The sequence below is a fragment of the Diabrotica virgifera genome, chromosome 6 (assembly GCF_917563875.1).
Source record: "Diabrotica virgifera virgifera chromosome 6, PGI_DIABVI_V3a".
Classification (NCBI taxonomy): Eukaryota; Metazoa; Arthropoda; class Insecta; order Coleoptera; family Chrysomelidae; genus Diabrotica; species Diabrotica virgifera.
In genome coordinates, this window is record NC_065448.1 from 36,984,438 (window position 1) to 37,011,922 (window position 27,485).

Consider the following 27,485-nt stretch of genomic DNA (forward strand, 5'->3'; position numbering starts at 1 on the left):
TGCATATCTCAACCGGTTTCAAAGAAATAAATAAATCGTCAGTTTGTAAGAAAACTTTTAACACTCTCTATCTCGGAAACGAAGCATTTGCGGACATACGTTTATAAAGCAAACTGTCATTATTTTTTCATGCAGAATAAATCTTAAAGTTTGTCACACTTATTTAGAAACACCGTGTATTGATGAAGAACATGTGTAGTTGTTAAAGTACCTAACTTTTTTATTATCCAACATAAACGAATGAATAAAAAAACAGTATGAAACAAATTTCAGTATTTTATAAGTGCTAGAATATTCCATAGGGCGATGCGAACTTTGAGACCCTGAAGTACGATTCCGGGTCTGAAATCCTCTCATCTTCTGATAACTCAGCAACAAATCGTGTGTTTTAAAGTGACCATGGCAACATCAGTAACGGTAGAAACGTAAAGTCTAGATTTAGACATGATACTATAAATAAAGAGATAGTAGATAGTCACCGGAAGTTGAATTTAAATTTTTGTTAAATTTAAATGGGATTTGTATGCATTATGTGATGAAATTATTCAATTAGCAAAATAACATTAAACTTCAATGTATTCGAAAAGAATTTAGTGTGGAGAATCCAGTCAAAATAACTGTCAAAGATAAAATATAAAATACAACCGCGAACAATTCAAAGTAATCGGACATTACGAATGATTACGAACTTGCCGGTCTCCAGTTACATTCACGACTTCCGGATGTGCAATATTATCTTGTTATTTATAGTATCATGGATTTAGAGTCAACTTTTTAATTACTGAACTGACTAAAGTAACCTATAACATAACGTAACCAATTAATTCCGACGCCGAAACGGCTGACGTCCACTTGGCTCGACGCCCAAATATCCTTCTTCTTTGTGTGCCGTGCTTGTTTTCAAGCGTTGGCTATCGTTGCATTAACAAGCTGATGAATTGTTTCTCCGTCGGCAGCTGTATGAAACTTAGAATATAAAATAAGCAGGAAGGAGCCTGTCATATATCAACAACACCTTAAATTTCAAGCCGAATCGGCCATCTTGAACGTCTGTGGATGACTCATAAGTTTTTGTCAACGAGGTAGAAGGTGTTTGTGTATTGGATCAGCTGTGTGCATACAAAAAAAATGTTATTTAACTGACTTTTCAACAAAATATTTAATTAATACGTATTTGCTCTTGATCTACAGCTGTTTGTTTAACATCAAAGATGTAATAAACTAGTTAAGAATTTCTTTTCTTCCCTCTTTCAAAGGTACGTCACTGGAGGTGGAAAGCAAACCGGACAGCTGGTCGCCATTTTTGACCTCCTTCCCGGATCAAGGTCATTTTGCATATACTCCTTCCTGGTTATTTTATATTTTAAGGTATGAAACAATTTTCTCGACCGTTCGACCTGTCAATTGTCTAATGTTACGCAGCCAGGACAGTTGTTTTCTGCCAACCCAGCGTTTTCCTTCGATTTTGCTCTGAATAATCAACCGGAGAAAGCGATATTTAGGCCCAACCGTCCTAGATCCACAAAAATATACTTCAATTTTTTTACAATAATTTTGAAGCAGGTATATAAAGAAATCGAAGTCGATCGGATAGCTCATCAGTGCGACTAGCGGCTGACAGCACTTCACTTCGAAGTGAGGTATGAGAGTTCAAGCCCACGCCCAGGTCATCGGAAAAACAAAAAAGGCTAACGCGTCAGTATAAAATTCTAAATATGAATCTGGCGCTTAGACTGGAATATGAGAACGTCTGATCGGCCTATGAGGGAGCAGTACGGCAAGGAATAAGGGCTTGCGTCTCGGTGATACTCCCCCATAAATCCCTACCGGAAGGGCGTTGACGCCTAAAAGACCGGTGTATATATATATATATATATATATATATATATATATATATATATATATATATATATATATATATATATACATAAAGAAGTGTGGTTATGATTAAAATGAATTTATTGTTTTTATACAAAATAGTTGAACTGGCATAATAGGTATATGGTGTTGAATTCCATTTAAAGAAAAATGTGGAATCTCATATGTTATTGCATATGATCAGATATGCTGCATTAAAGAACCTGCTGAAAAAACTGCATAAAGCACATTTGACATTTGTAAAAGTTTTCTTTAGTGTGCGATGGAGTTTTTGAGTTTTTCTGCATTGTGCGATGCTATATGTTGTTTGAAACAATCTTCCAGAAAAAACTTCTTAGAGCACAATTGACACTTGTAAGGCATCTCATCGGTGTGCGTTAATACATGTCCTTTCCAATGAGACATTCGTTTAAAATACTTAGAACAAATTTCGCACTTGTAGTGGTATTCACCAATGTGCGATCTTATATGTTGTTTAAAATCATCTGCACGAGAAAACCTCCCAAAACAAATTTCGCACTTGAACTTTTTTACTCCCATGTGAACTTTTGTATGCTCAGCTAAAGAACTCATACAAGTAAATTGCTGAAAACACATTTCACATTGTTTTGTGTCTTTATCAGCAGGTAGACTTATAAGTTGTTTTTCATATGAAATTACAGGCACTGCTTTCATAATTTTTTCTAATGAGTTCCCCTCTTGTGGAAAGCCTGAAATAAAAACAAAAATATAAATTTGCAATTCTCGCTAATTGCAGGGAATAGTCTAAGAGCTAGTGAACCCTCCGACTAACGGTCGTTCTGTAAGGCTACAAATTTGTCTAGTGATAATTCATAGCACACCAAGGCTAAAAACCATGATCTGGCAGGCATCAGCGGTGCACGTGTATCTACCAGGTGAATCTAAAAGTGCAAATTTAGGGGGTAAAATAAACTTTCTCCTGTAAGGTTTAAATTTAAGTATGTGTTTGAGTAAGTCATTTAGAAGAAATGTGTAAAATGACAGGCGATTCTGAAGAGCATAAGACCTTGCCAGGCAAGGGGAAAGATTAGGGGTTTTTCCTAAAATTATTCTTTTTGCATCGAACAATTTTTTTTAGGTTTTTTGAATCATTCCAAACAAAAAAGGTCTTTAATGATTTTTCTCTTAAGTTAATAGTTTTATATAAGCGATTGAAAATTTTGAAAATTGCGAAATCGGCCATTTTTAACCCTAGATCGGACATTTATCTAAAAACTTGAAATGTTGAATGAAAATGAAATCAAAATGAAAATTTGAATGTTGCCAAGGTACGTAGATATTCTTTAAATATTGATTGATGAAATCCCGAAGAGTTTTTTGCAATAAAATATCGAAAACCCCTTTGTTTTTTTAATTGCTAATCAAGCGGGCTCGACTCTGTAGTATAAGTGAGGATGTTTGAGTTGGAATAAATTCATTATCTCGAGAATGGGCAAATTTCAAGAGAAATCCTCAGACAGGTCGATTTTTATTTTTGAATTTGGACTTTTTGGCATATATATAATACTAGTGACGTCATCCATCTGGGCGTGATGACGTAATCGATGATTTTTTTTAAATACGAGTAGGGGTTGTGTGATCGCTCATTTGAAAGGTTATTTAATTCTATATTCAGTAATATAAACATTAACATAATTATTTATACAGGGTGTACAAAAAAATTTTTTTTTGTACACCCTGCATAAATAATTATGTTAATGTTTATAATAGTGAATAGAGAATTAAATAACCTTTCAAATGAGCTATCACACAACCCCTACTCTCATTTAAAAAAATCATCGATTACGTCATCACGCTCAGATGGATGACATCACTAGTATTATATATATGCTAAAAAGTCCTAATTTAAAAATAAAAATCGACCTGTCTGAGAATTTCTTTTGAAATTTGCTCATTCTCGAGATAATGAATTTATGCCAACTCAAACGCCCTCACTTATATTACAGTGTCGCGCCCGCTTGATTAGCAATTAAAAAACAAAGGGGTTTCCGATATCGTATTGCAAAAAATTCTTTGGGATTTCATCAATCAATGTTTAAAGAATATCTACCTACCTTGGCAACTTTAAAATATTTAGATAGATGTCCGATTTAGGGTTAAAAATGGCCGATTTCACTTTTTTCAAAATTTTCAATCGCTTATATAACAAAAACTATTAATTGGCTTGCATCCGTATAATCCGTATGGCTTGCAAATTGTAGAAGCCTCGGAGGTGTAACCAGAGAAGGTTCCCATTGTTTACATTCTGGTGGGATATGTTGTATGCCATTAGAGTGAAAACTTAGTCAAAAACTATTAACTTCAGAGAAAAATCACTAAGGACCTTTTCTGTTTGGAATGATTCAAAAAAATTAAAAAAAATTTGTTCGATGCAAAAAAAATAATTTTAGGAAAAACCCCTAATCTTTCCCCTCGCCTGGCAAGGTCTTATGCTCTTCAGAATCGCCTGTCATTGTACACATTTCTTCTAAATGACTTACTCAAACACATACTTAAATTTAAACCTTACAGGAGAAAGTTTATTTTACCCCCTAAATTTGCACTTTTTGATTCACCTGGTAGATACACGTGCACCGCTGAGGACTGCCAGGTCATGGTTTTTAGCTTTGGTGTGCTATGAATTATCACTAGAAAAATTTCTAGCCTTACAGGACAACCGTTAGTCGGAGGGTTCACTAGCTCTTAGACTAGAAGTAAACTGACCATTTTATTGTTTATTATTTTATATTATTCTATTTAGTCCAGAAAGCCACTGCGCATCCGCTAGGAAAAATATTCTAATTCGGATTTTTTGCACAGTCTTACTCAAAAATTTTTAAACGTTTTTTTTTTGTTTTTTTTTCCTAAAATTATTTTTTTTGCATGGAACAAATTTTTTTTAGGTTGTTTGGATAATTCCAAACAGAAAAGGTCTTTAGTGACTTTTCTCTAAAGTGGATAGTTTTTGACATATAAGCGATTAAAAATTGAAAAATCGGCCATTTTTAACCCTCAAAAACTATGTGAAAGACTGAAAATTTGAATGTGGCCAAGGTAAGTAGATATTCTTTAAACATCGATTGATAAAATCCCGAAGAGTTTTTTGCAATACAATATCAAAAACCCCTTTGTTTTTTAATTGCCAATCAAGCGTGCGCGACACTATTTTCCACCGTTGCATGTGTATACAGTATGGTGCAAATGAAAGGAATAAATTCGTTATTTCGTAAACCGGCGACTTTAGGGAAAAATCCCGAAACAGGTCGATTTTTATTTTAAGTTATGATATTGTGGCATATATAGTATACTAGTGACGTCATCCATCTGGGCGTGATGACGTAATCGATGATTTTTTTAAATGAGAATATGGGTCGTGTGCTGGCTCATTTGAAAGGTTCTTCAATTCTCTATTCAGTAATATAAACATGTACATAATTATTTATACAGGGTGTCCAAAATTTTTTTATTAAATTAAATCATTTGGCAAATTGACAAAAAAATTAAATTATTGGACACCCTGTATAAATAATTATGTAAATGTTTATATTACTAAATAGAGAATTGAAGAACCTTTCAAATGAGCTAGCACACGACCCCTATTCTCATTTAAAAAAATCATCGATTACGTCATCACGCCCAGATGGATGACGTCACTAGTATACCATATATGTCACAATATCATAACTTAAAAATAAAAATCGACCTGTTTCGGGATTTTTCCCTAAAGTCGCCGGTTTACGAAATAACGAATTTATTCCTTTCATTTGCACCATACTGCATACACATGCAACGGTGGAAAATAGTGTCCCGCACGCTTGATTAGCAATTAAAAAACAAAGGAGTTTTGAATATTGTATTGCAAAAAACTCTTCGGGATTTCATCAAACGATGTTTAAAGAATATCTACCTACCTTGGCAACATTCAAATTTTAAGTTTTTCACATAGTTTTTGAGGGTTAAAAATGGCCGATTTCACAATTTTTAATCGCTTATATGTCAAAAACTATCAACTTTAGAGAAAAGTTACTAAAGACCTTTTCTGTTTGGAATGATCCAAAAAACCTAAAAAAATTTTGTTCTATGCAAAAAAAATAATTTTAGGAAAATACAAAAAAAAAAACGTTTAAAAAATTTTTGACCAACTTTTGGTCGTGGCAACATGCTAATTTGTTAAAAGGGGTCCTTTTTGAGTAAGATTATATAATACAGCACAGATAACACAGGAGTAATTTCAATATCTACTGACGTCAGGAGCCGCCATTTTTTTTTTCGTCAAGTCAAGTAAAAACGGATCATAAATAAAGTCGAAAAGAAGCCTTGTAAATTTAGCTAAACTAACAGACGGTTACAAAAAGATGGTACGATTTCTCAGATATTTAAATACTTCAAATTTTTTACGTTCATTTTGAGGTAGGTGGTAGGTATATAAAGAAATGTGTTTATTGTTGAAATAAATTTATTATTTTTAAAGTACCTACAAATTTAAATTAAACCATCATGCGAAGCGCTATTTACCTAATAATGCATATTGGTACTAAGTACTGAATGATTCAAGTAGTTATTCAAAAATTGATTGGCATGATCCAACATTACATTGTCGCGATGAAAAATTATTCATCTTGTTGGACCAATCACTGTCGTCAATTAGTTGAATATTTCGGGCAAATAAATAATTATTCTAAATAATAATTATTTAAAATTAACATGAAGTAAAACTCCCTAGTGTAGTTCGTATATTTAATAAAAATTATAAAAAATTTTAAAAATCCAAACGGATTACGTTGAAAACGTTTTCGGACTTATCAGTCCATCATCAGTGAACCTAAAAGTAAGTAATCTCACTTAGTAAAATTGAAAAGGGTGAAATTTTGAATGTTAAAAATTGAAAAGTGTGGTTACGATTACTTACTCTCTGTCCTTGCTAAATAGCCACAATGCCAAACACTGGTCAAGATGTATGTTCTAACTACATGGTGAAATCTGATCTACAATTTGGCTTACATTGGATGCCAACGGATTAGTACTAGGAACATGATGCTCTACTCCATTAATTAAGAGATTCTTTTATAATTAGGTCTACATTGAACTACGTTTAGTCTGTCAATGATTTAGAAGGAAGTTGAAATACTTCAAATGTCAGTAACATTGACATCCAGGAAAGGGAATTTTTAAGGTATTAACCAAGGTCAAGATCCAATGTGGTTACGGAAATTTAAGTTTAAGACTGTGTTGGAATTTTAATTTTTAATATTAGAATTTAAAATTTACTATTTTTTATAAAAATATTACAACCATTACCATAAATTTGACTATAAAATTAAATTTGATCGAACTTATTGTCATAATATGGTAATGAAAACAAAATGTAAGATAGAATTATTGGTTAATGAAAGTTAATAATTTTTTTGGCCTAAAATAGCCTTGTGGGTGAAAGTTAAAACGTTGAAGTGATACAACAGTTGTTTAGTGTGTATAGAAATATAAATTTGTTAACTGTAATGTTGGTTGTATAAGTCTAGTAAGATATTGATTCTGTATGAAATTAACTAATTAAAAAATTTGGTGAGAATTGAGGTAACTGATATAAGATTGTTAAGTGAAAAATATAAATAATTGACGGGATGTGAAAATGTGTTAGTTATAGTCAAAAATATAGGAAGTATTATAACATTATGCATATAAAAGAAAATTGAATTATTTGATTGTTAAATTAAAACTAAGTTGATAAAATGTGTAAATGAACAAAAGATTCAAAAGAAGTGCGTCAACCGGATGCACAAGACACAAACTGTATTTGGAAATTAATTAAAAGTTAAAAATAGTAAAATAAGAATAAAGTTGTAAAGTTAGAGATTAGAGTGGCTAGAAAGATAGATGCAACATATTAAAATTTTTGAATTTTAAGAAAAAATGTTTTTTAAAAATGAAAAATAAAAAGAAAAAGAAAGAGAAAAATAAAATAAAAAGGAAAAAGGACCTGTATGAAAAAGGAAGAATTAAATGAATAGCGTAGTAAAACATTTTGTAAAAGATCAACGAACGAAGTAAAGACCCAAGCGGCGAATAGACAAATAGATAAGGTCAATGATTTATGAAGGGAAAAGTAGGGTGAGAAAATGGCAAAGGGTGAATTAGTTGTGTTGGTGTTACTGGGGGTTGTAGAGTAAATGATTAGTATGAAAGGAGATTTTGGAAATAGAAGGAAGTGAAGTATGAAAAAGAATGAAAAAGAAGGTTAAGTTAAAGGTTTTATGGGTGAGGTCAGGAAAGTTGCTAAGAGTGAAGGATAAATTGAAAAAACAAGGAATTTAGGAAAAAAGTTGACGGTGAATGGGAGTAAAATTGCGATTAAGGGAGGTTTGTCTATTCACACAATTGGGACTGGACCTCAAGTCTCGGATAATCTCCAAATCCTCATACAAGTCCAATCGGAGTGTGTTTTTCTGCTGTATATTGTGCACCAACTGGACACCCTCAGGAATCTTAAGTTCATGTTTATTGACTTTAAGGTGATGTGAGAAAGAGGAAGTAGTATCTCTCTTACTATGTTCTAGGGATCTGGTGGCAAGAGATCTACAAGTTCTACCGATGTAGGTAGCATCACAATCTGAGCAAGAGAGTTTATATACACCACTACGGTTCATGTAGTTGATTGGATCCTTAGTATTGGTCAAACTCTTGTTAAGGGTGTTATTAACTTTAAAAGAAATTTTTATATTATCACAGGAGTTGGTAATAATGTATTTAACTCTTTCAGATAGATTAGGGTTATGGAAAGGCAATGAAGCATAAATCGGAGTTGTTGTAGATGAAGTAGAAGAAAAAGCTGACTGTTGAAGTAATCTGAGCTCTCTTTTATGTTGGAGTTTATTGATGATATCAGGGTCATAACCATTGTTTATAGCAATTATTTTCTTCTACTTCATCTACAACAACTCCGATTTATGCTTCATTGCCTTTCCATAACCCTAATCTATCTGAAAGAGTTAAATACATTATTACCAACTCCTGTGATAATATAAAAATTTCTTTTAAAGTTAATAACACCCTTAACAAGAGTTTGACCAATACTAAGGATCCAATCAACTACATGAACCGTAGTGGTGTATATAAACTCTCTTGCTCAGATTGTGGTGCTACCTACATCGGTAGAACTTGTAGATCTCTTGCCACCAGATCCCTAGAACATAGTAAGAGAGATACTACTTCCTCTTTCTCACATCACCTTAAAGTCAATAAACATGAACTTAAGATTCCTGAGGGTGTCCAGTTGGTGCACAATATACAGCAGAAAAACACACTCCGATTGGACTTGTATGAGGATTTGGAGATTATCCGAGACTTGAGGTCCAGTCCCAATTGTGTGAATAGACAAACCTCCCTTAATCGCAATTTTACTCCCATTCACCGTCAACTTTTTTCCTAAATTCCTTGTTTTTTCAATTTATCCTTCACTCTTAGCAACTTTCCTGACCTCACCCATAAAACCTTTAACTTAACCTTCTTTTTCATACTTCACTTCCTTCTATTTCCAAAATCTCCTTTCATATTAATCATTTACTCTACAACCCCCAGTAACACCAACACAACTAATTCACCCTTTGCCATTTTCTCACCCTACTTTTCCCTTCATAAATCATTGACCTTATCTATTTGTCTATTCGCCGCTTGGGTCTTTACTTCGTTCGTTGATCTTTTACAAAATGTTTTACTACGCTATTCATTTAATTCTTCCTTTTTCATACAGGTCCTTTTTCCTTTTTATTTTATTTTTCTCTTTCTTTTTCTTTTTATTTTTCATTTTTAAAAAACATTTTTTCTTAAAATTCAAAAATTTTAATATGTTGCATCTATCTTTCTAGCCACTCTAATCTCTAACTTTACAACTTTATTCTTATTTTACTATTTTTAACTTTTAATTAATTTCCAAATACAGTTTGTGTCTTGTGCATCCGGTTGACGCACTTCTTTTGAATCTTTTGTTCATTTACACATTTTATCAACTTAGTTTTAATTTAACAATCAAATAATTCAATTTTCTTTTATATGCATAATGTTATAATACTTCCTATATTTTTGACTATAACTAACACATTTTCACATCCCGTCAATTATTTATATTTTTCACTTAACAATCTTATATCAGTTACCTCAATTCTCACCAAATTTTTTAATTAGTTAATTTCATACAGAATCAATATCTTACTAGACTTATACAACCAACATTACAGTTAACAAATTTATATTTCTATACACACTAAACAACTGTTGTATCACTTCAACGTTTTAACTTTCACCCACAAGGCTATTTTAGGCCAAAAAAATTATTAACTTTCATTAACCAATAATTCTATCTTACATTTTGTTTTCATTACCATATTATGACAATAAGTTCGATCAAATTTAATTTTATAGTCAAATTTATGGTAATGGTTGTAATATTTTTATAAAAAATAGTAAATTTTAAATTCTAATATTAAAAATTAAAATTCCAACACAGTCTTAAACTTAAATTTCCGTAACCACATTGGATCTTGACCTTGGTTAATACCTTAAAAATTCCCTTTCCTGGATGTCAATGTTACTGACATTTGAAGTATTTCAACTTCCTTCTAAATCATTGACAGACTAAACGTAGTTCAATGTAGACCTAATTATAAAAAAATCTCTTAATTAATGGAGTAGAGCATCATGTTCCTAGTACTAATCCGTTGGCATCCAATGTAAGCCAAATTGTAGATCAGATTTCACCATGTAGTTAGAACATACATCTTGACCAGTGTTTGGCATTGTGGCTATTTAGCAAGGACAGAGAGTAAGTAATCGTAACCACACTTTTCAATTTTTAACATTCAAAATTTCACCCTTTTCAATTTTACTAAGTGAGATTACTTACTTTTAGGTTCACTGATGATGGACTGATAAGTCCGAAAACGTTTTGAACGTAATCCGTTTGGATTTTTAAAATTTTTTATTAAATATACCAACTACACTAGGGAGTTTTACTTCATGTTAATTTTATTTAACTAGATGGTATACAGCCAACCTTCGGGTATTATCCCGTTTTATTTTTATTTTTTTATTTTTTTTTAATAATTATTTATTTCAATATTTCTTTCAAATCACTTAAAAATATACAGGGTGGTTCATCTTATTCGCTTCGGTCTATGTATGGAAAACGACTTGATATTTAAAAAAAATTTCTTTACAGAAATGTACAGGGTCATTAACACGGCAATCTAAAGATAATGTGAATTATACAGAGTGCTCAAAAAAAGAGTGGTAGGTATATCAAAGTTATATTTTTTCTTATGTAACACCCTATATCTGATAACATTTTTGAATTGCCCTTAAAAAATAAGCAATACTTTTATAAGGGTTTCCTATACCTAAATAAAAGATGTTTTGATTTATTTCGATTTTTATAAAAATTTAACGTTCATTCCTTTTATTATACAGTGAGGACGTTTAAGTTGGAATCGAGAATGGACGAATTTGAAGAGAAATTATATATATCATACTAGTGACGTCATATATCTGGGTATGATGACATAATCAATGATTTTTTTAAATGAGAGCAGGGGTTGTGTGATAGCTCATTTGAAAGGTTATTTAATGCTCTATTCCATAACATAAACATTAACATAATTATTTATACATGGTGTACAAAAATAGTAAATTGTTTACCGGGTAGGAAAAGCTTAACATTCCTGGACGACTGTGAAGATTGCTAAGTCGAGGCGCAAGCCGAGACTTAGCAACACAGAGTCCAGGAATGTGGCTTTTCCTACGAGGTAAACATACTATTTTTCCGCAAATCGTTTAAAATTCGACAGATATTGATTGATTTAAAAAAAACGCGATAATTTTATTCCCAAATAAATGGTGCTTTGAAATTCCTAATAAAATTACTTGGGTTACTATGGAAACGTATTGAGGTTGAATTGTCAAACTTGACGCTTATAAATAGAACACTAACAACTGTACGGAAATATCATTTCCTTACAGTAAGGAAATGACATTTCCTTACAGTAAGGAAGTCCTGGGCCCGGATTACGTACACTCGATACGCATCGTATCCGCCATGTTTTACTGTAGCGCCTTATGGGAAAACATGGCGGATACGATGCGTATCGAGTGTACGTAATCCGGGCCCAGACTTTTTCTTCAAGAAATTTTGACAGGAATGTCAAAATTTCCTGGCGATTTGCGGAAAATTATTTTATTAAATTATTTACACAAAAAGAAGAATGTAAGCAATTTATTTAATTTAAACTACATTTTACTGCTGTCATGAAAACACGTAATGTTGTTTATTTCATAAATAACCATTGCTTTTCGCTTAAATTCAATTTTCAAACTGTTAAAGAGACCGGTGGGTGGCAGTTTTAACATTGAATTTAAGCAAAAAACAATGTTTATTTGTCGAATAAACATTTTTCTTTCTGTTTTCTGACAGTACTCAAATGTATTTTGAAATAAATGAATTGCATACATTCTTCTTTTTATTTCAATTAATTTAATTATTTTTTTTTTCTTGGACTCCCTGTATAAATAATTATACCTCGTCCAATTTACTTACCGTTGCACGTCATCCGCGCTATAGCCTGTGACACGATACCAACACGAAATATTTAGGCGGTGGGTGTGTTCTTTTTTAGAATCAAAATGATTCTAAAGGGGAACACAATCTAATATGTTGTTCCACAGAATTTGCCTGATAAAACTGCATATTTTACACTTATAAGTTACCTTCAGCGTGCTTTCTTATATGTTTTTTCAATTTAGATGCTTTACCTAAGTACTTAAAACAAACTTCGCACTTGTAACGTTTTTCTTTAGAGTAAGAACTTGTATGCTTTTTCAAAGAACCTGCTTGATAAAACTGCATAAAACACATTTGACATTTGTAAGAGTTCTCTTCAGTGTGCATTCTTATATGTTTTTTAAAATTAGACGCTTTACCAAAGTACTTAAAACAAACTTCGCACTTGAGTGTTTCTGCATTGTGCGATATTATATGTTTTTTCAAAGAATTTGCCCAAAAAAACTTCTTAAAGCACAATTGACACTTGTAAGGCATTTCTTCAGTGTGCGTTTTTATATGTCCTTTGAAATGAGATAATCGTCTAAAGTACTTAAAACAAATTTCGCACTTGTATTTTTTTTGTCCAGTGTGAACTTTTGTATGCTCAGCTAAAGAACTTACAGTAGGAAAAATGAAAGAATACCCATGAACGAACATATAAAACACGCTGTATTTTCCTGTCACCGTGTCATACAAAAAATTGGCCAGCGCAAGTACATGTAATAATTATTATTGCATGTACTTGCGCTGGGCAATTTTCTTTGTGACACAGTGACAGGAAAATACAGCGTGTTTTATATGTTCGTTCATGGGTATTCTTTCATTTTTCCGACTGTATACAAATAAATTGCGGAAAACACATTTCACATTGTATTGTGTTTTCTTCAGCAGGTTGACTTAAAAGTTGTTTTTTAAATGAAATTGCAGGCATAGCCTTAATTAACACCATTACTATTCCATACCCCTCAGCGACCCTCCAGTAGTTGTAACCCCCCCTTAGGGTCATCCTGTTTACGCCGTTGGGAGACACAAGTACTCGCAACGTATTACAGCATAGAAGAGTGGGTGGGGTATTACAGTTAATATATAGTTGTTGCAGAAGACAGAAATAGTCGCAGTGTCTCATCTCGTAGTATATTACAGTCGAAGAATAGCCATGGCAAAAGACACAAGTACTCACAGTGTATTATAAGTACTTAATTGTATCTCGACGTAGAAAGTTATCTCGGCCTCGTAGTACCTACTAATAACACTCTTTAATCTTAAATTGTATGTTCGATTTGTAAATGGTTCCTCGCAAAATTAGTGGAAGCTGTAATTGAAGTCTCCTTTATTTATATCTAGGCAATAAATGCCCAAAAAACATCAGATAAGGTAAAAGCATATGTATTATAAGCTGTATAATATTTACCGGTAAAGGCCTGAAGAAATTGTATTAGTTTATGGAACAGATACAATATCGTAGTTTTAGGTTCCGGTCATTTCTCCCTTTTGTATTTATTGGACTAGATTTAAGCCTTTAGGAAGCAGTCTCGCTGGTACCTTAATTACACAGCTAATTACCTTTCCTCAGTGAACCAGCACCTGAGATTGATTAATAATTTCATAAACGTGGGGTCCAATTACCTGCCTCTAGCATAGTCATTATTTCAAAAATTCCCAGGATTCTTTTACTTTGACCGAATGTTCTAACAAAATTCAGGTTGATTCAGACCAACAGTTACGTCAGATTCAGAAGCGGTAAAGTCAAGATTGCTTCTATGGTTTTCATAATCATGCAACTTCTTCTGTCCACTGCTGGACATAGGTCCCTCCCATTTTTCGCCACTCTCCACAGTTCTGTGCGTCTTGTTGCCATTTCTTGGATATTCGTTTAATGTCGTCCATCCAGCGTGTTGGTGGTCATCCTATGCTGCGTTTGTCTTCTCTTGGTCGCCAGTCAATTAGTTTTCTGGCCCATTTTGAGTATTTTAGTCTGGATATGGGACCTACCCAATTGCATTCCTGCCCAATTATATGGTTTTCCAATTAGGTAATTCCCACGAAAGGGCACAGTACAGTCAGTCACTGCTCGTCTCACGTCTGGTCGCTCTGCATGCGATCAAGACTGTGACTTGATCTCAATGTTGTCAGGTCAAAAAACTAAAAATCACCACACACTTGCTTCAAAAGTTGACAGATTTTGCAAAAAATTACCAGGAATTTGAAAGGAAACCGTTTATGAATCTGATTAACTGCTTCAATATAAAAATCCAGACATTTTGTTTTAACATTATTATTTTACATTTTCGGTTAAGAGTTGATTAGTCAATTCTGAATTGTTCAAATGGGAAAAATTAACTAATAGGTCGCTCTTTTAGTTCACTAGTTCATAACACAGAGTTTAGTGCAGTCACTGAAGGTTTTCACCTCCGATTTCCTTGAACCTACATCGATTTTCATGAAAATTAGTCAGTAATAATTAGAGGATACCTCAGGATACAAAAGTGGCATGGTGCCAACTTGCGCTTTTACCCTGTGGATGGATGCCATCCCTTTTCGGGGGTGAAAATTATTTAATTAAAAATAACCATAAATCGATAAGTCAAATTCTAAGTAAAATTTGTTATATAAAGTTAGCGAAATAAATAAATTTTTTGTAAGTTATTAAAGATCAAAAATTTTAATTTTTCATCAAAAAAATGCATGCTTTAAGGGGAAAGGCGCAAAATGTCGACTGTCAAAATTTTCAATGTGTTTTAAATGTATTCATTTCTTTTTTCGAATTTTGAGAAAACTAATAAGTAATTTTTGAAAAATTTAAACGCAGAATTAGGGCTTATAGTACCGAACTAAAATCTGAATACCGGTATTTGATATTTATTTAAAAACCGGTATTATTAATAAAAACTTTACTAGCTATATTTTTACTTAGGTACCTCAGTTGTTATATTGACTTGTTAAAGAAATAATATATTATAAAATCCTATAAATATTGTTCTGGAATGAGTAGATATTATTTATTTTTTCTACGACCGTTTAATAACATGCTTATTATTCGCTATTTTTTCATAGATAATAGCACCCATTACTGTACCCGTGAGTAATAATTCATTACTCACGGGCTGAAGTTCCTCACGGGTCATTACTCACGGGCTGAAGTTAGATTCAAGTGGCGCATGCCACTTTTAATATTAGTAGTATATAAACTGCAAATAAAATTACTTAAACTTGTTTATTTAATACAATAATTATTGTAATTTATACCAATAATTAACTTCGAAAAATTTTAAAGGAATTTTACTGTAACAATGTCAGTATATTTTGTACGTTTATATCTTGTTTACTAAAAATTTTGACGTTTATCATTTAATTTAGTGACAGTGACATTAGCGCATTTTGTTTATGTTAATTGGAATTTATAACTAATATTGTGTTTGTTTTTCAAGTTACATTGTGTTAAATATGTCATAATAATATATTATGTATAGTTATATCAGGGGCGTGCGGTGAAATTTGAAACAGGGGAAGCAATTTATAAAAAAAATTGTAAAAACACCTATTTATAATGTAATTCAATTCTTCTACCATTTTTCGAAAACTTGTCTATAACTTCCTTGTACAAACGTGGATATTGTGACATTTCTTTAATCAGATTATATTTAATTGGAAAATAAAACAAGTAAAATCCTTTATAAAACGTATACATACTACTAGGTATACTCCCTAGGGAGTAAAAGTACCTTGTCTCCCTAGGGACGAAAAGTAGGTACGCCTTTCCTCCCTACAATCAGGTCAGGAAATGTATACTTTCGGTAGAGGTAGGTGGAAAAAATATTAGTAACTCACTGGCAATATTTTTTGTGTCAATACTCAATATCCTCAGTCTCATATAAAGCTGTTAATTCTGAACTTAATGAAATCAATTCAAAATATTGTCCATAAAGACGCATCAAAGATTTTGTTTGTTTTTCAGGAAAATGTGTTTTTTTAATGTATTAAAATTGCACAGCTAAAAAAGTTTCGGTCATCAAAATTCTTAAAACCTATTTTCCATTCGTTGACATATTTGATCGAAAATCTGGTAAATTGTATAGTTGGCGGTAGCACGATTCGACATCTCCAACATTATCAGTGCGTACCTATTCGTTTCCTTTTAGGCTTAAAAATTCTTGCCATCATATTATTCGAGCATTTTTCAAAGTCATCTCTCTCTTTTTGTTAATAATATCTTTATATACGCTAATTTTTTTACACAGAAACCAATCGTTTATCTTGCATTGCAATACAGTAATTAAATTATCTGAGAATGGAAATATTTCTGAAAAAAGCTAAGTTATAAAGTAAAATTCAAATAATCTTTTAAACTATCCAAAAATCCTCTCGAGCTATTTATGGTTTCTGTATCCCACATTTCACATTTTCACCATTTTCCAAAACACTAATACATATTTTATAATATATTTATATAAATAATATTTATATTTAGTATTTATAATATAAATAATTCTATGTATTTATTTATATAAATAATTCAATAAAATCCATCTTCATACTTTCAAAAAATCAGTCAACGAAGCCCGTCATTGTCAAATGCTGGTAAATCCCATTTAAATTCACCAAAAACATCTTCGTATGCAATTGACAAAACTGCTTATAAGCTAAAGATATGCCCCAAATTTGAACTCACCGCTCACCATCTAACCCCGATGATTTTTACATAGGGTCGAGTCGCTGGAGAGAAGCAACTTAAAAATCAGATTATTATTCCGATATAACTCCGAATACCACCGTAGAAATACGATCATGGTCCGAGTACGGAAGGATGCAGCATACAGCGCTGCTTATACTAGTATGGGTACTTATTTCATTGCTTAGTTATTTACTGTATGACAAAAATAGAGTAAAATACGTTTGTCTTTTCTTATTAGGTAGGTACTTGCTGCTTGTACTACATAATTAAATATTCTCGTACGCAACTTAAAATCCTGCTTATTATGTGTTTGTTCAATTTTTTTAAAATTATCTCAGTTACTTAGTTGGTACGGCATTACTACGGAAACCAAGGGAAGCAATGCTTCCCTTGCTTCCATGGACTGCACGCCCCTGAGTTATATATTATTGTATTATATATAGTTAAATGTAAATATACATTATAACTATATATTATGAAATACGTCCACCGACAACAGCCATTTCCTATTTATTAGATTCACTGACAGTAGGTACAAATTTAAGCGTATAATTTTTCGGAAACGAATAGAACTTATATTGACTATTAGTTCTAGTTGTATTTTTACAATAAATAAGAATTTAGTAATAGTAGGCAACCAATTATTCAGCCACGTACTAGGGGTAAATAGCATTTAGGTATTTCTGTAAATTATTATAATTTAAATCTCGAGTAGTTGATAATTAAATTTTTTACTAATTAAAATAAAAAAAGTCGTAGAAAAAGTATAGTATTCTACTCGCATGTAATGGCTATTACTCACTCTGATGAATTACGACACTCGCCTACGGCTCGTGTCGCAAACTTCATCATCGTGAGTAATAGCCATCATTACATGCTCGTTGAATAATATACTATTATTACATAAAGAGTAGGAGTAGATAGACATAAAAATTTTTTTGGGCGATAAACGATTTATTCTTAGGTTTGTTAACTGCTCAGACTTTGAAACTACTCTTTCGGAAGGTACTGATGTGGCAGGTATTGACAAATATTTTATAGCCAAATAATATAGCTCAGGGAAAGCAGATTTGTATTTTTTCCAAAATTCCATCGGGTGTTTTTTTCTTGCGAAATGTGACATTTCACAAGAATATGTGGCATTGTGGGTAGTAGACGTAAAACATAAACAATCGCTTTATATTGCCGACACCGCCGCTTCTCGATTGTGTCGTACTCGGCTCGGTACGTGTAATAAATATGTCTGATATAGATTTTAATACAACGAAATTGTTAATCTTCAAAAAAATTTCTTGTAATTAATTAATATTATTTAAAATTAGATTTATATTGTGCATAAATTCAATTTTTATCAACTAATGTAATACTAGTCAAAGAGCTAGAGGCGAGAAATCATCGTCATAAGTAATATGGAGTTTGGCATGTGAAATGTGTCTATTGTATGTTGATAATTATGACCCCTTTCAGGCTGACACCTCAGTGGATACAGGGAGTAGCAATAAGGGATGAAAGGGGAAAGGTAACGCAGTCATTAAAGGTTTTCACCTCCATCGATTTACATGAAAATTGGTGAGTAGTTAGAGCATACCTCAAGAAATAAAACTGATATGGTGCCAACGTGCGCTTTTACCCTGGGGGTGGATGCCACCCCTTCTCAGAGGTGAAAACTATTTTATTAAAAATAAACCCCACTAATCGATAGAGGGACAAATTTTAATCAAAATGTATTACCTCTAATTATTAAAATAAATCAATACTTTTTGAGTTATTAAAGATCAAAAATTTGAATTTTTCGTGAAATAAATGCATGATGTAAAGCGGTTTTTCGTAAATAATTCAAAAACTGTAAGTTTTATCAAAATAGTTATGATTACCAAAATTGAAGATAATAAAAAATAAAAGAGATTTCTTATTCGAAAAACCTTTGAGAATTAATAAATAGTGACTTATAGGTGATGGAATGTATATTTTTTTTTCGGCTAGTACCCAAATCTTTGTGTTCAAGCTCAAATAACGGGAAAAACGGTGCATTTTATAAAATATATTTACTGAACACTTGTCAAAGTACTTAGAAATATGTATCAAATGAGCTCCCGGAAAAGTTGATACCATTAAACATTATGCTACAAACATTTTTCAAAGTTTAGGCTCCAAAAATTTGGAGCTTAATTATTATATTATTTATATAAGTTTTTAAAATTGTTTTAAGACCTTTATATAAAATATAGCAAAAATGTATTTGAATATTATGTCAAATGTGCCCATTATTGGACACCATCAGTTTCTGTACATATTCAGTTTATACAGGGGCGGTTCTAGACCAAAAAAAGTGGGGGCAAGGGAACACAACCGGTGAATAAACAAGATAACGTGCCTTTTTAACGAAAATTATAGTACAAAAGTACTGTAAAAACTGAAGGGGGGCAGCTGCCCCCCTGCCCCTGGCTAGAACCGCCACTAAGTTTATATCGATAGAAAAAATTCGATTAAATATCGAAATAATATAAAAATAATATTTTAGTAACATACATATTATTTCAAAAATATATTACTTCATATAAACTGTAAAAGAATTTAAATATCAAATAAATAAATATTACTTATTAATTTTAATGTAAGTAATGTTAAATGGCAGGTTACAAATTTTTGGTGCTGTCTACCCAATGATTTATGTATATTATATTGTATAATATACAGTGTGTCTACTTAAGTTGGACACATATATTACGGGACATTTTTTATTTTTAATTTTACGAAATAAAGTTATAATTCATAAAAAGTTCTGCATCGTCTAGAACCTACGATTCAATCATCAGATAGCAAATTTTATCTATATTATAGGAGGTATTTTAAAAAATATGAATTTCGCTCAAGCTTAAGGTACCTTTTTTTCACACTGTTGTAAATTATTGTTACTACGAAAAATTGTTTGGAATTAAAAACTGTGTTCTAATATATGCAATAGTTGTTATTATTATAATTAAATAATTAATAATTATTATAATAATGTATTTTTCTAATAAAAAGAAAATATTTATTTTTTTTCTCAAATAAGAGATACCTACCAATCATCATTTTCATTTATAACTCTTTTATTATTAATTTTACGAACAAAAATTATTCTTCATAAAAAGATCTGCACGGTCTAAAATCTAAGATGCAATCATAAACATAAGATTACCTATATAAAATTGTATCGATTTTAGTCAATGTGTAAAAAATATGAATTTCGCTCAGTAAAGTGCCTTTATAGCTCACAATATTGAAATAGTAGGATATAATTGCACATTAAACATAATTTTTAATTCTAAACAACTTTTCATAATAGCAATTTTCCATATTAGGAATTTAAATACATAAAAAACAAAGTTTTCGTTATAATAATGGTCGCATTTTTAACTTGTTATATTTAAATTGTAATAAAACGAACTTGATAATAAATTATAATCCTAACTTCATTCCCGAAATTCCTTTAAAAATTATTCTGTTAACAAATTTTTGGAAATAAATATATAAACAGCGTATGTTTTAATTTTCACTTTTTCCTAAAAACTCGAAAGGGTTCTCTTATTTTCATCATCACTTGCTTAGCTTTGATGTTATAAACTTCATCTGGAGCTCACTTGATAGGTATTCTTGAGTACTTTGACAAGTGTTCAGTAAATATATTTTATAAAATGCACCGTTTTCCCGTTATTTGAGCTTGAATACTTAGACTTGGGTACTAGCCGAAGAAAATATATATTCCATCACCTATAACTCACTTTTTATTAATTCTCAAAGGTTTTTCGAATAAGAAATCTCTTTTATTTTTTATTATCTTCAATTTTGGTAATCATAACTATTTTGATAAAACTTACAGTTTTTGAATTATTCACGAAAAACCGCTTTACATCATGCATTTATTTCACGAAAAATTCAAATCTTTGATCTTTAATAACTCAAAAAGTATTGATTTATTTTAATAATTAGAAGTAACAAATTTTGCTTAAAATTTGTCCCTCTATCGATTAGTGGGGTTATTTTTAATAAAATAGTTTTCACCCCCGAGAAGGGGTGGCATCCACCCCCAGGTTAAAAGCGCACGTTGGCACCATATCAGTTTTGTTTCTTGAGTTATGCTCTAACTACTCACCAATTTTCATGCAAATCGATGGAGGTTTAACAAAATAGAAGGTGAAAACATTTAATGACTGCACCAAACTTTCCCCTTTCATCCCTTATTGCTACTTCCTGTATCCACTGAGGTGTCAGCCTGAAAGGGGTCGTAGTTATCAATATACAATAGACACATTTCACATGCCAAACTCCATATTACTTATGACGATGATTTCTCGCCTCTAGCTCTCCGTCTATGCCAAAATACTGGTATTTTTACATAAATACCGGTTTTTAATATATATATATATATATATATATATATATATATATATATATATATATATATATATATATATGTTACACTTGAAGTTTCCGCGGGAGCTATATGTGCTTTCTGTTGTTTTCCGGGTTTGACTCCGCGTTGAATAATTTTGGTTTTGATAAAAACCATTATTTTGACGACGTTTCGGCAAGATCTCACTTGCCATTGTCAAGTCAGGTAGTTCCGCTTCTCGCTGCTGCTTGAAGTAAACTCAGTTTACTTCAAGCAGCAGCGAGAAGCGGAACTACCTGACTTGACAATGGCAAGTGAGATCTTGCCGAAACGTCGTCAAAATAATGGTTTTTATCAAAACCAAAATTATTCAACGCGGAGTCAAACCCGGAAAACAACAGAAAGCATATATATATATATATATATATATATATATATATATATATATATATATATATATATATATATATATATATATATATAATCGATAACCCTTCTACCCTAAGGTGTTGGGCGACAAAAATCGTCCGGGATTCCGGTATTGTAAGCCCTACGCAAAATGAATGATTACACGTTGTTACCGAGGGCCGAAAGTCCCTTAGAATAAATAAAAAGTTTCTTTTGAATGAAATATTTGCAATTAAAAATCACACTAATTTTTTTTCTTTTATTTTCACCCCTGTAACTTATTAAAATAAACATTATAGAAGTCTTCAGGGACTTTCGGCCCTCCGTAATAATGTAATCTTTCATTCTGCGTTTAAATTTTTCAAAAATACTTATTAGTTTTCTCAGGATTCGAAAAAAAAACGAATACATTTAATGTTGTTCTGAAGCTATTTATATTTATATTTTAATAAAACACATTGAAAATATTGACAGGCGACATTTTGTGCCTTTCCCAAAGTGGTTTAATAAGGCTGAGGCGTATTTCCTTTATAAGATAAATGAACAAAAGACGAAATAATGCTGCTGCTCTAGGCAATAATGATTAATTTATTAAAAAAAATAAGTTTATTTTTACAAACAAGACCTAAACTACATCTTAAGGCTTAAAACTAATCACTATCATATTCTTCATTGGTCTTCGGCCAATCCTTTAACTGCTCAAAATTTCTTATTCTTATCTTATCTTAATCGGGAATGGAAGTAAAGACTTTCATATGACCACTCAGTTTTTTGGCCTTGATTGACACTTCCTTCGTAAGCATTTTATTTCGAAACGAAGCAGCGGCAACATTTTTTTTGGCAAAATAAATTTTGATGAAAAACAAATTAAATTCGACAAACTATGACGCACTGAAAGAAGGGTTTGGGATCAACTGTACATATATGTTGTGATAATGTTTCGTTCAATAGCTTTCATTTTAAAAATTTTGCCAGAGAATGGAATTTTCAAATTAAGTTTAGAATTATCCACGATCAAATGTACTGCTGAGAAAGGTGTAGCCATTGTCAAGAGTATTGTTAAAAAGTCCATTGATGACAGTTCTAACATTGAATAAGCACTGTTACAGTATATAAATGCACCCCTTAAGCACATTGGTTATACTCCACAGCTTTTAATGAGTAGTCACTGTAGAAACAAGTTACCAGTTGTTCAAGATATGTTAAAGCGAGCAGTATATCTAAATGTGAAAGAAAAATTAAGTAAAAGGAGAATATATATATATATATATATATATATATATATATATATATATATATATATATATATATATATATATATATATATATATATGTGAAAGAATATGACCAGAGTGTTAAGGACTTAAAGTCTTTCATAACCCGACACAGATGTTGTGACGTACAATAAATTAATGTAAAAGGAGGTGGGAACTAGTACAAATATAGTCTCAGCACGAAACCCCAAGGTTGTATATCTTGAGAGATGAGCATAATAATCTTGTCCGTCGCAATAGAGTGGATATAAGAGAATCTCTGAATAAATTTGAGTCACAGCCAGCTGTAACACTTATAGATACTGAGGATGCAGGTTTAGATCAAGGACCTTCAACCTCAACACAGCTGAAAAGGGCAGAATCACCTACCTCTCTTGATATACAGAATAAAGTAACTGAACAATCTAATATTTACACTAAGTCAGGTAGAGTTGTTAAACCCTCTTTTAAACTAAATTTGTTAAAAAGGGGGAGATGCATAACTACACACTGTTAAGGTGGCTAAAGTGCTGAATGGTTATAGCCATGACAGTAACCTGTCAGCACATGCACAGCTGTCACCAGGATGCTGTTGCCACTTGACTACAAGATGTGTTGATAGCTTGTAACTTTGTTACGCTAGATGTTAATAAAGTATTCAGTCCTGACTCCTATCTTTATATTTGACTCAAGACACATCTTACAAAACTGCCCAAACACACTTCACACTCCTAAGATTTTTCTCTAATATGCGTTATCACAAATTTCGCACTTTTAAAGCTTTTCTTTAAAGTGAACTTTTGTATGTCTATTCAAAGAACTTTTCTTAGTGAATAGTTTAAAACAAATTTCGCACTTGTAAGGTTTTTCTCCGGTGTGCGATCTCATATGATGTTTCAAAGAAGCTGCTTGAGAAAATTGATCAAAACAGATTTCACACTTATAAGGTTTTTCTCCAGTGTGAACTCTTAAATGTGTTTTTAAATTACCTGTTTCACTGAATTGTTTAAAACAAATTTTACACTTGTAAGGTTTTTCTCCTGTGTGAGTTCTTTTATGTCTTTTCAAATCATTTGCGTCACTAAACTGCTTAAAACAAATTTCGCACTTGTACGGTTTTTCTCCAGTGTGCCTTATTATGTGTTGTTTCAAATTCTGTGCTTTAACAAAATGTTTATCACAAATTTCGCACTTAGAAGGTTTTTCTCCTGTGTGAGATCTTTTATGTATTTTCAAACCATCTACGCGAGAAAACCGCACAAAACAAATTTCACACTTGTAGCGTTTTTCTCCAATGTGCGTTGTTATATTATGTCGTTTCAAATTCTGTGCTTTAACAAAATGTTTATCACAAATTTCGCACTTATAAGGTTTTTCTCCTGTGTGAGATCTTTTATGTATTTTCAAACCATCTACGCGAGAAAACCGCACAAAACAAATTTCACACTTGTAGCGTTTTTCTCCAATGTGCGTTGTTATATTATGTCGTTTCAAATTCTGTGCTGCAACAAAATATTTATCACAAAGTTCGCACTTGTAAGGTTTTTTTCCAGTGTAAACTTTCGTATGTTCAGGTGAAGATCTTTTACGAGTTAACTGCTGTAAAGAAATTTTACTTTTTGTTGTTTTTTTTTCAGCATGTTGTTTTTTATATGAATTTACAGGTATTTTTTTCATAATTTCCAATGTGTTCTCCTGTTGTGGAAAGCCTAAAATAAAAACCAAAATAAAAATTTTTCATCATAAACAATTATCTTTCATTACACATTGCTTAGTCAATATTTATTTCAACAATTCATTCCCAGGCTCCTCTTGCGGTGCATTTACACCTGACACTTTTCTCCAGAGATATATTAGTTCAGAGAAATAAGGGGAAAAAATATCCTGTTGGTGACACAACCCCCTCTAGGCCGAAACCAAATTTTTTGAGTAGTATGGACATCTATATTAATAACCTATATGTTTCCTGCAGCCGATTGTGATGATATACATAGTTATAAACAAATGAAGATCAAAAAACGGTAAATTTTCGCTTTTTTCGTCTATAACCAAAAATTTAGGTATTTTAAACAAATTTGAGAGTGAGAAACTTATAAATCGTATAAAAAACTTCAATATCGCGTTCGCTGAATATGTCTATCCTTATTGGTTGCTTAGAAAATTGCAAAATAAATCATAAATTTTGAGTTTTTATAAATATTCACAACTTATGTAAAAATTAACTTGGAACGTTCTTATTACGCGGAATGCTGAGACTTCTGGTGCTTAAATCATACCCTAAATTTCAAAGCAATATAAGTCAGAAAATGATGAAGTTACACTAATACTTTGGATAGTTTATGTAAGAAGAAGATTTATACTATTAATTTAATTAAAAAAAATGACAAAAAATAATTCTAAATACGGCAAAATTATTTTGCAATAACATGTGAATTAAAAAAAGGGGGATAACTTCGTCCCTAATTGTCCTAGGACAATTGTCTTTCTTTCTAAATTTGTATAAAAATTCAGTCTTTCCAAATACGAAAAAATAATTTTTCTACGGGTAACGGTTAAAAAGTTATTCTAATTGTTTATAAATAAGCAAAAAATCGACGTGTTTTTGCAAAATAATTTTATACTGTTTAAAATTACTTTTTGTCATTTTTTTTAATTAAGTCAATAGTATAAATGTTCTTCTTCCATAAACTGTCAGAAGTCTTACTGTAACCTCATAATTTTCTGACTTATAGTGTTGCAAAAAAATGAATTTGGGAAAAACAAATTAAATAACTTTTAAACTATTTGACCAATTGCTTTGAAATTTAAAATATAATTTAAAAACCAAAAGTCTCAGCAATTCGTGTAATAAGAAAGTTCTAAGTTAATTTTTTACATAAGTTATGTATATTTATAAAAACTTAAAATTCATTATTTATTTTGCAATTTTCTAAGCAACCAATAAGGATAGACGTCAGCGAACGCCATATTGAAGTTTTTTATACGATTTATGAGTTTCTTACTCTCAAATTTGTTTAAAACTTTTTGGTTATAGACGAAAAAAGCGAAAATTTACCGTATTTTGATCTTCATTTGTTTATAACTATGTATATCAGTGGTTCCCAACCTTTTATGTCTGGCGACCCACCTTCTGATGTTTTTTCATATTCACGACCCATTTTTCACCTCCATCGGTTGTAAAACCGACACATTTGGACCAATTAGTTCCATTTTTGCAAATAAAACTATCCAAGGAATCGAAAATGTCTTGACCAGTTGTAGTGGTGTGTGGTGTGAAGTGTGTGACAAAATAACATTTCTTCTTCCACTGATCCATTGTAACTAAACCTTACTAAGCATAACAAATTAATTTTGTCAGCAATATCTGTACTTTCGTCTAATTGTAAATAAAAGTAATTTTCTTTCATAGCCGATTATAACTGGACTCTGTTCTGCAACAATGGTGTACGCTACCGGCATGTTGTTATAAGATAATAAGCTTTTTGTATTTCGTTATCATAGAAAATTCACCTTTTGAGATTTGTTTTCTTTAAATATGTTTTCCTGTTTTAAAACAATACAAATAAAAGGAAAATATCGAAATAAAACAACAACCTATAATTTTTGGTATAAAAAACAATAAAAACTGGGTTACATGATTGTTGCAAAATTGAGTAAGTGATCATAGTTAATTGTGTCAAAATAGTTTATAATACAATTTGATACAAAAAATAATCAAAAACCATTTTTATTGAGAAAAAGTAGTTACAGTAATAATTGTTATTATTCATCTACGTCATATTGCTTCTCATTAATAGCAAAATCTGGCATCTGTCCATGTCCTTCTACATCGCCTATGAAATTTTCACTTCCGACTTTGTCTAAAAAGTATAAAAGCTTTTTGCTTCTGTAGGTACTAAATCCAAGATGTCTTTCAAGTCTTTTATTTTTTCAGCAGAAAGCTGTCTACCATTTCCGGATCCGTATTTTCTGGATCCTCTGGGTTGGGTAGAAATTCACTGCCAGACCACTGATACGGTTCATCAATATCAGAGTCACCAAGAAGACCAGAGTTACATAAAGAAACGTTGCTGTGGAAAGAACTGAGATTTATTTGTTCGGCAGATGTCATTTGCTCTGATTTAGGCAAAGGTATTTGATCGGAAGAACCACTCAGTGAACATGGTTCTTCCAAAGAATTCAGAGTATCCAAGGTATCGTTGGTATTCTGACTTTCGTTTTGTTGTTCTTGAAATTTTTGAAGCACCAATGTTAATAACAATTCTGTTCTGGATATACTCATTCTGTTCCTGTAAAGACAGGAAATGTTAT

The 27,485-nt window shown here is 31.5% G+C and overlaps 2 protein-coding genes across 2 annotated transcripts in view; both read right to left on the bottom strand.

Moving 5' to 3' along the window:
• The window catches only part of LOC126885872 (zinc finger protein 271-like), an 84,536-nt gene that overhangs the window by 8,513 nt on the left and 48,538 nt on the right, over positions 1-27,485 (bottom strand). The gene's annotated exons all lie outside the window — the stretch shown is intronic.
• The window catches only part of LOC126885869 (uncharacterized), a 156,187-nt gene continuing 130,643 nt past the window's right edge, over positions 1,942-27,485 (bottom strand). Inside the window, exon 9 of the mRNA XM_050652652.1 lies at positions 1,942-2,588. Within this exon, the coding sequence (XP_050508609.1) occupies positions 2,131-2,588 (458 nt within the window). The 3' untranslated portion in view covers positions 1,942-2,130. The remainder of the gene's footprint in view (positions 2,589-27,485) is intronic.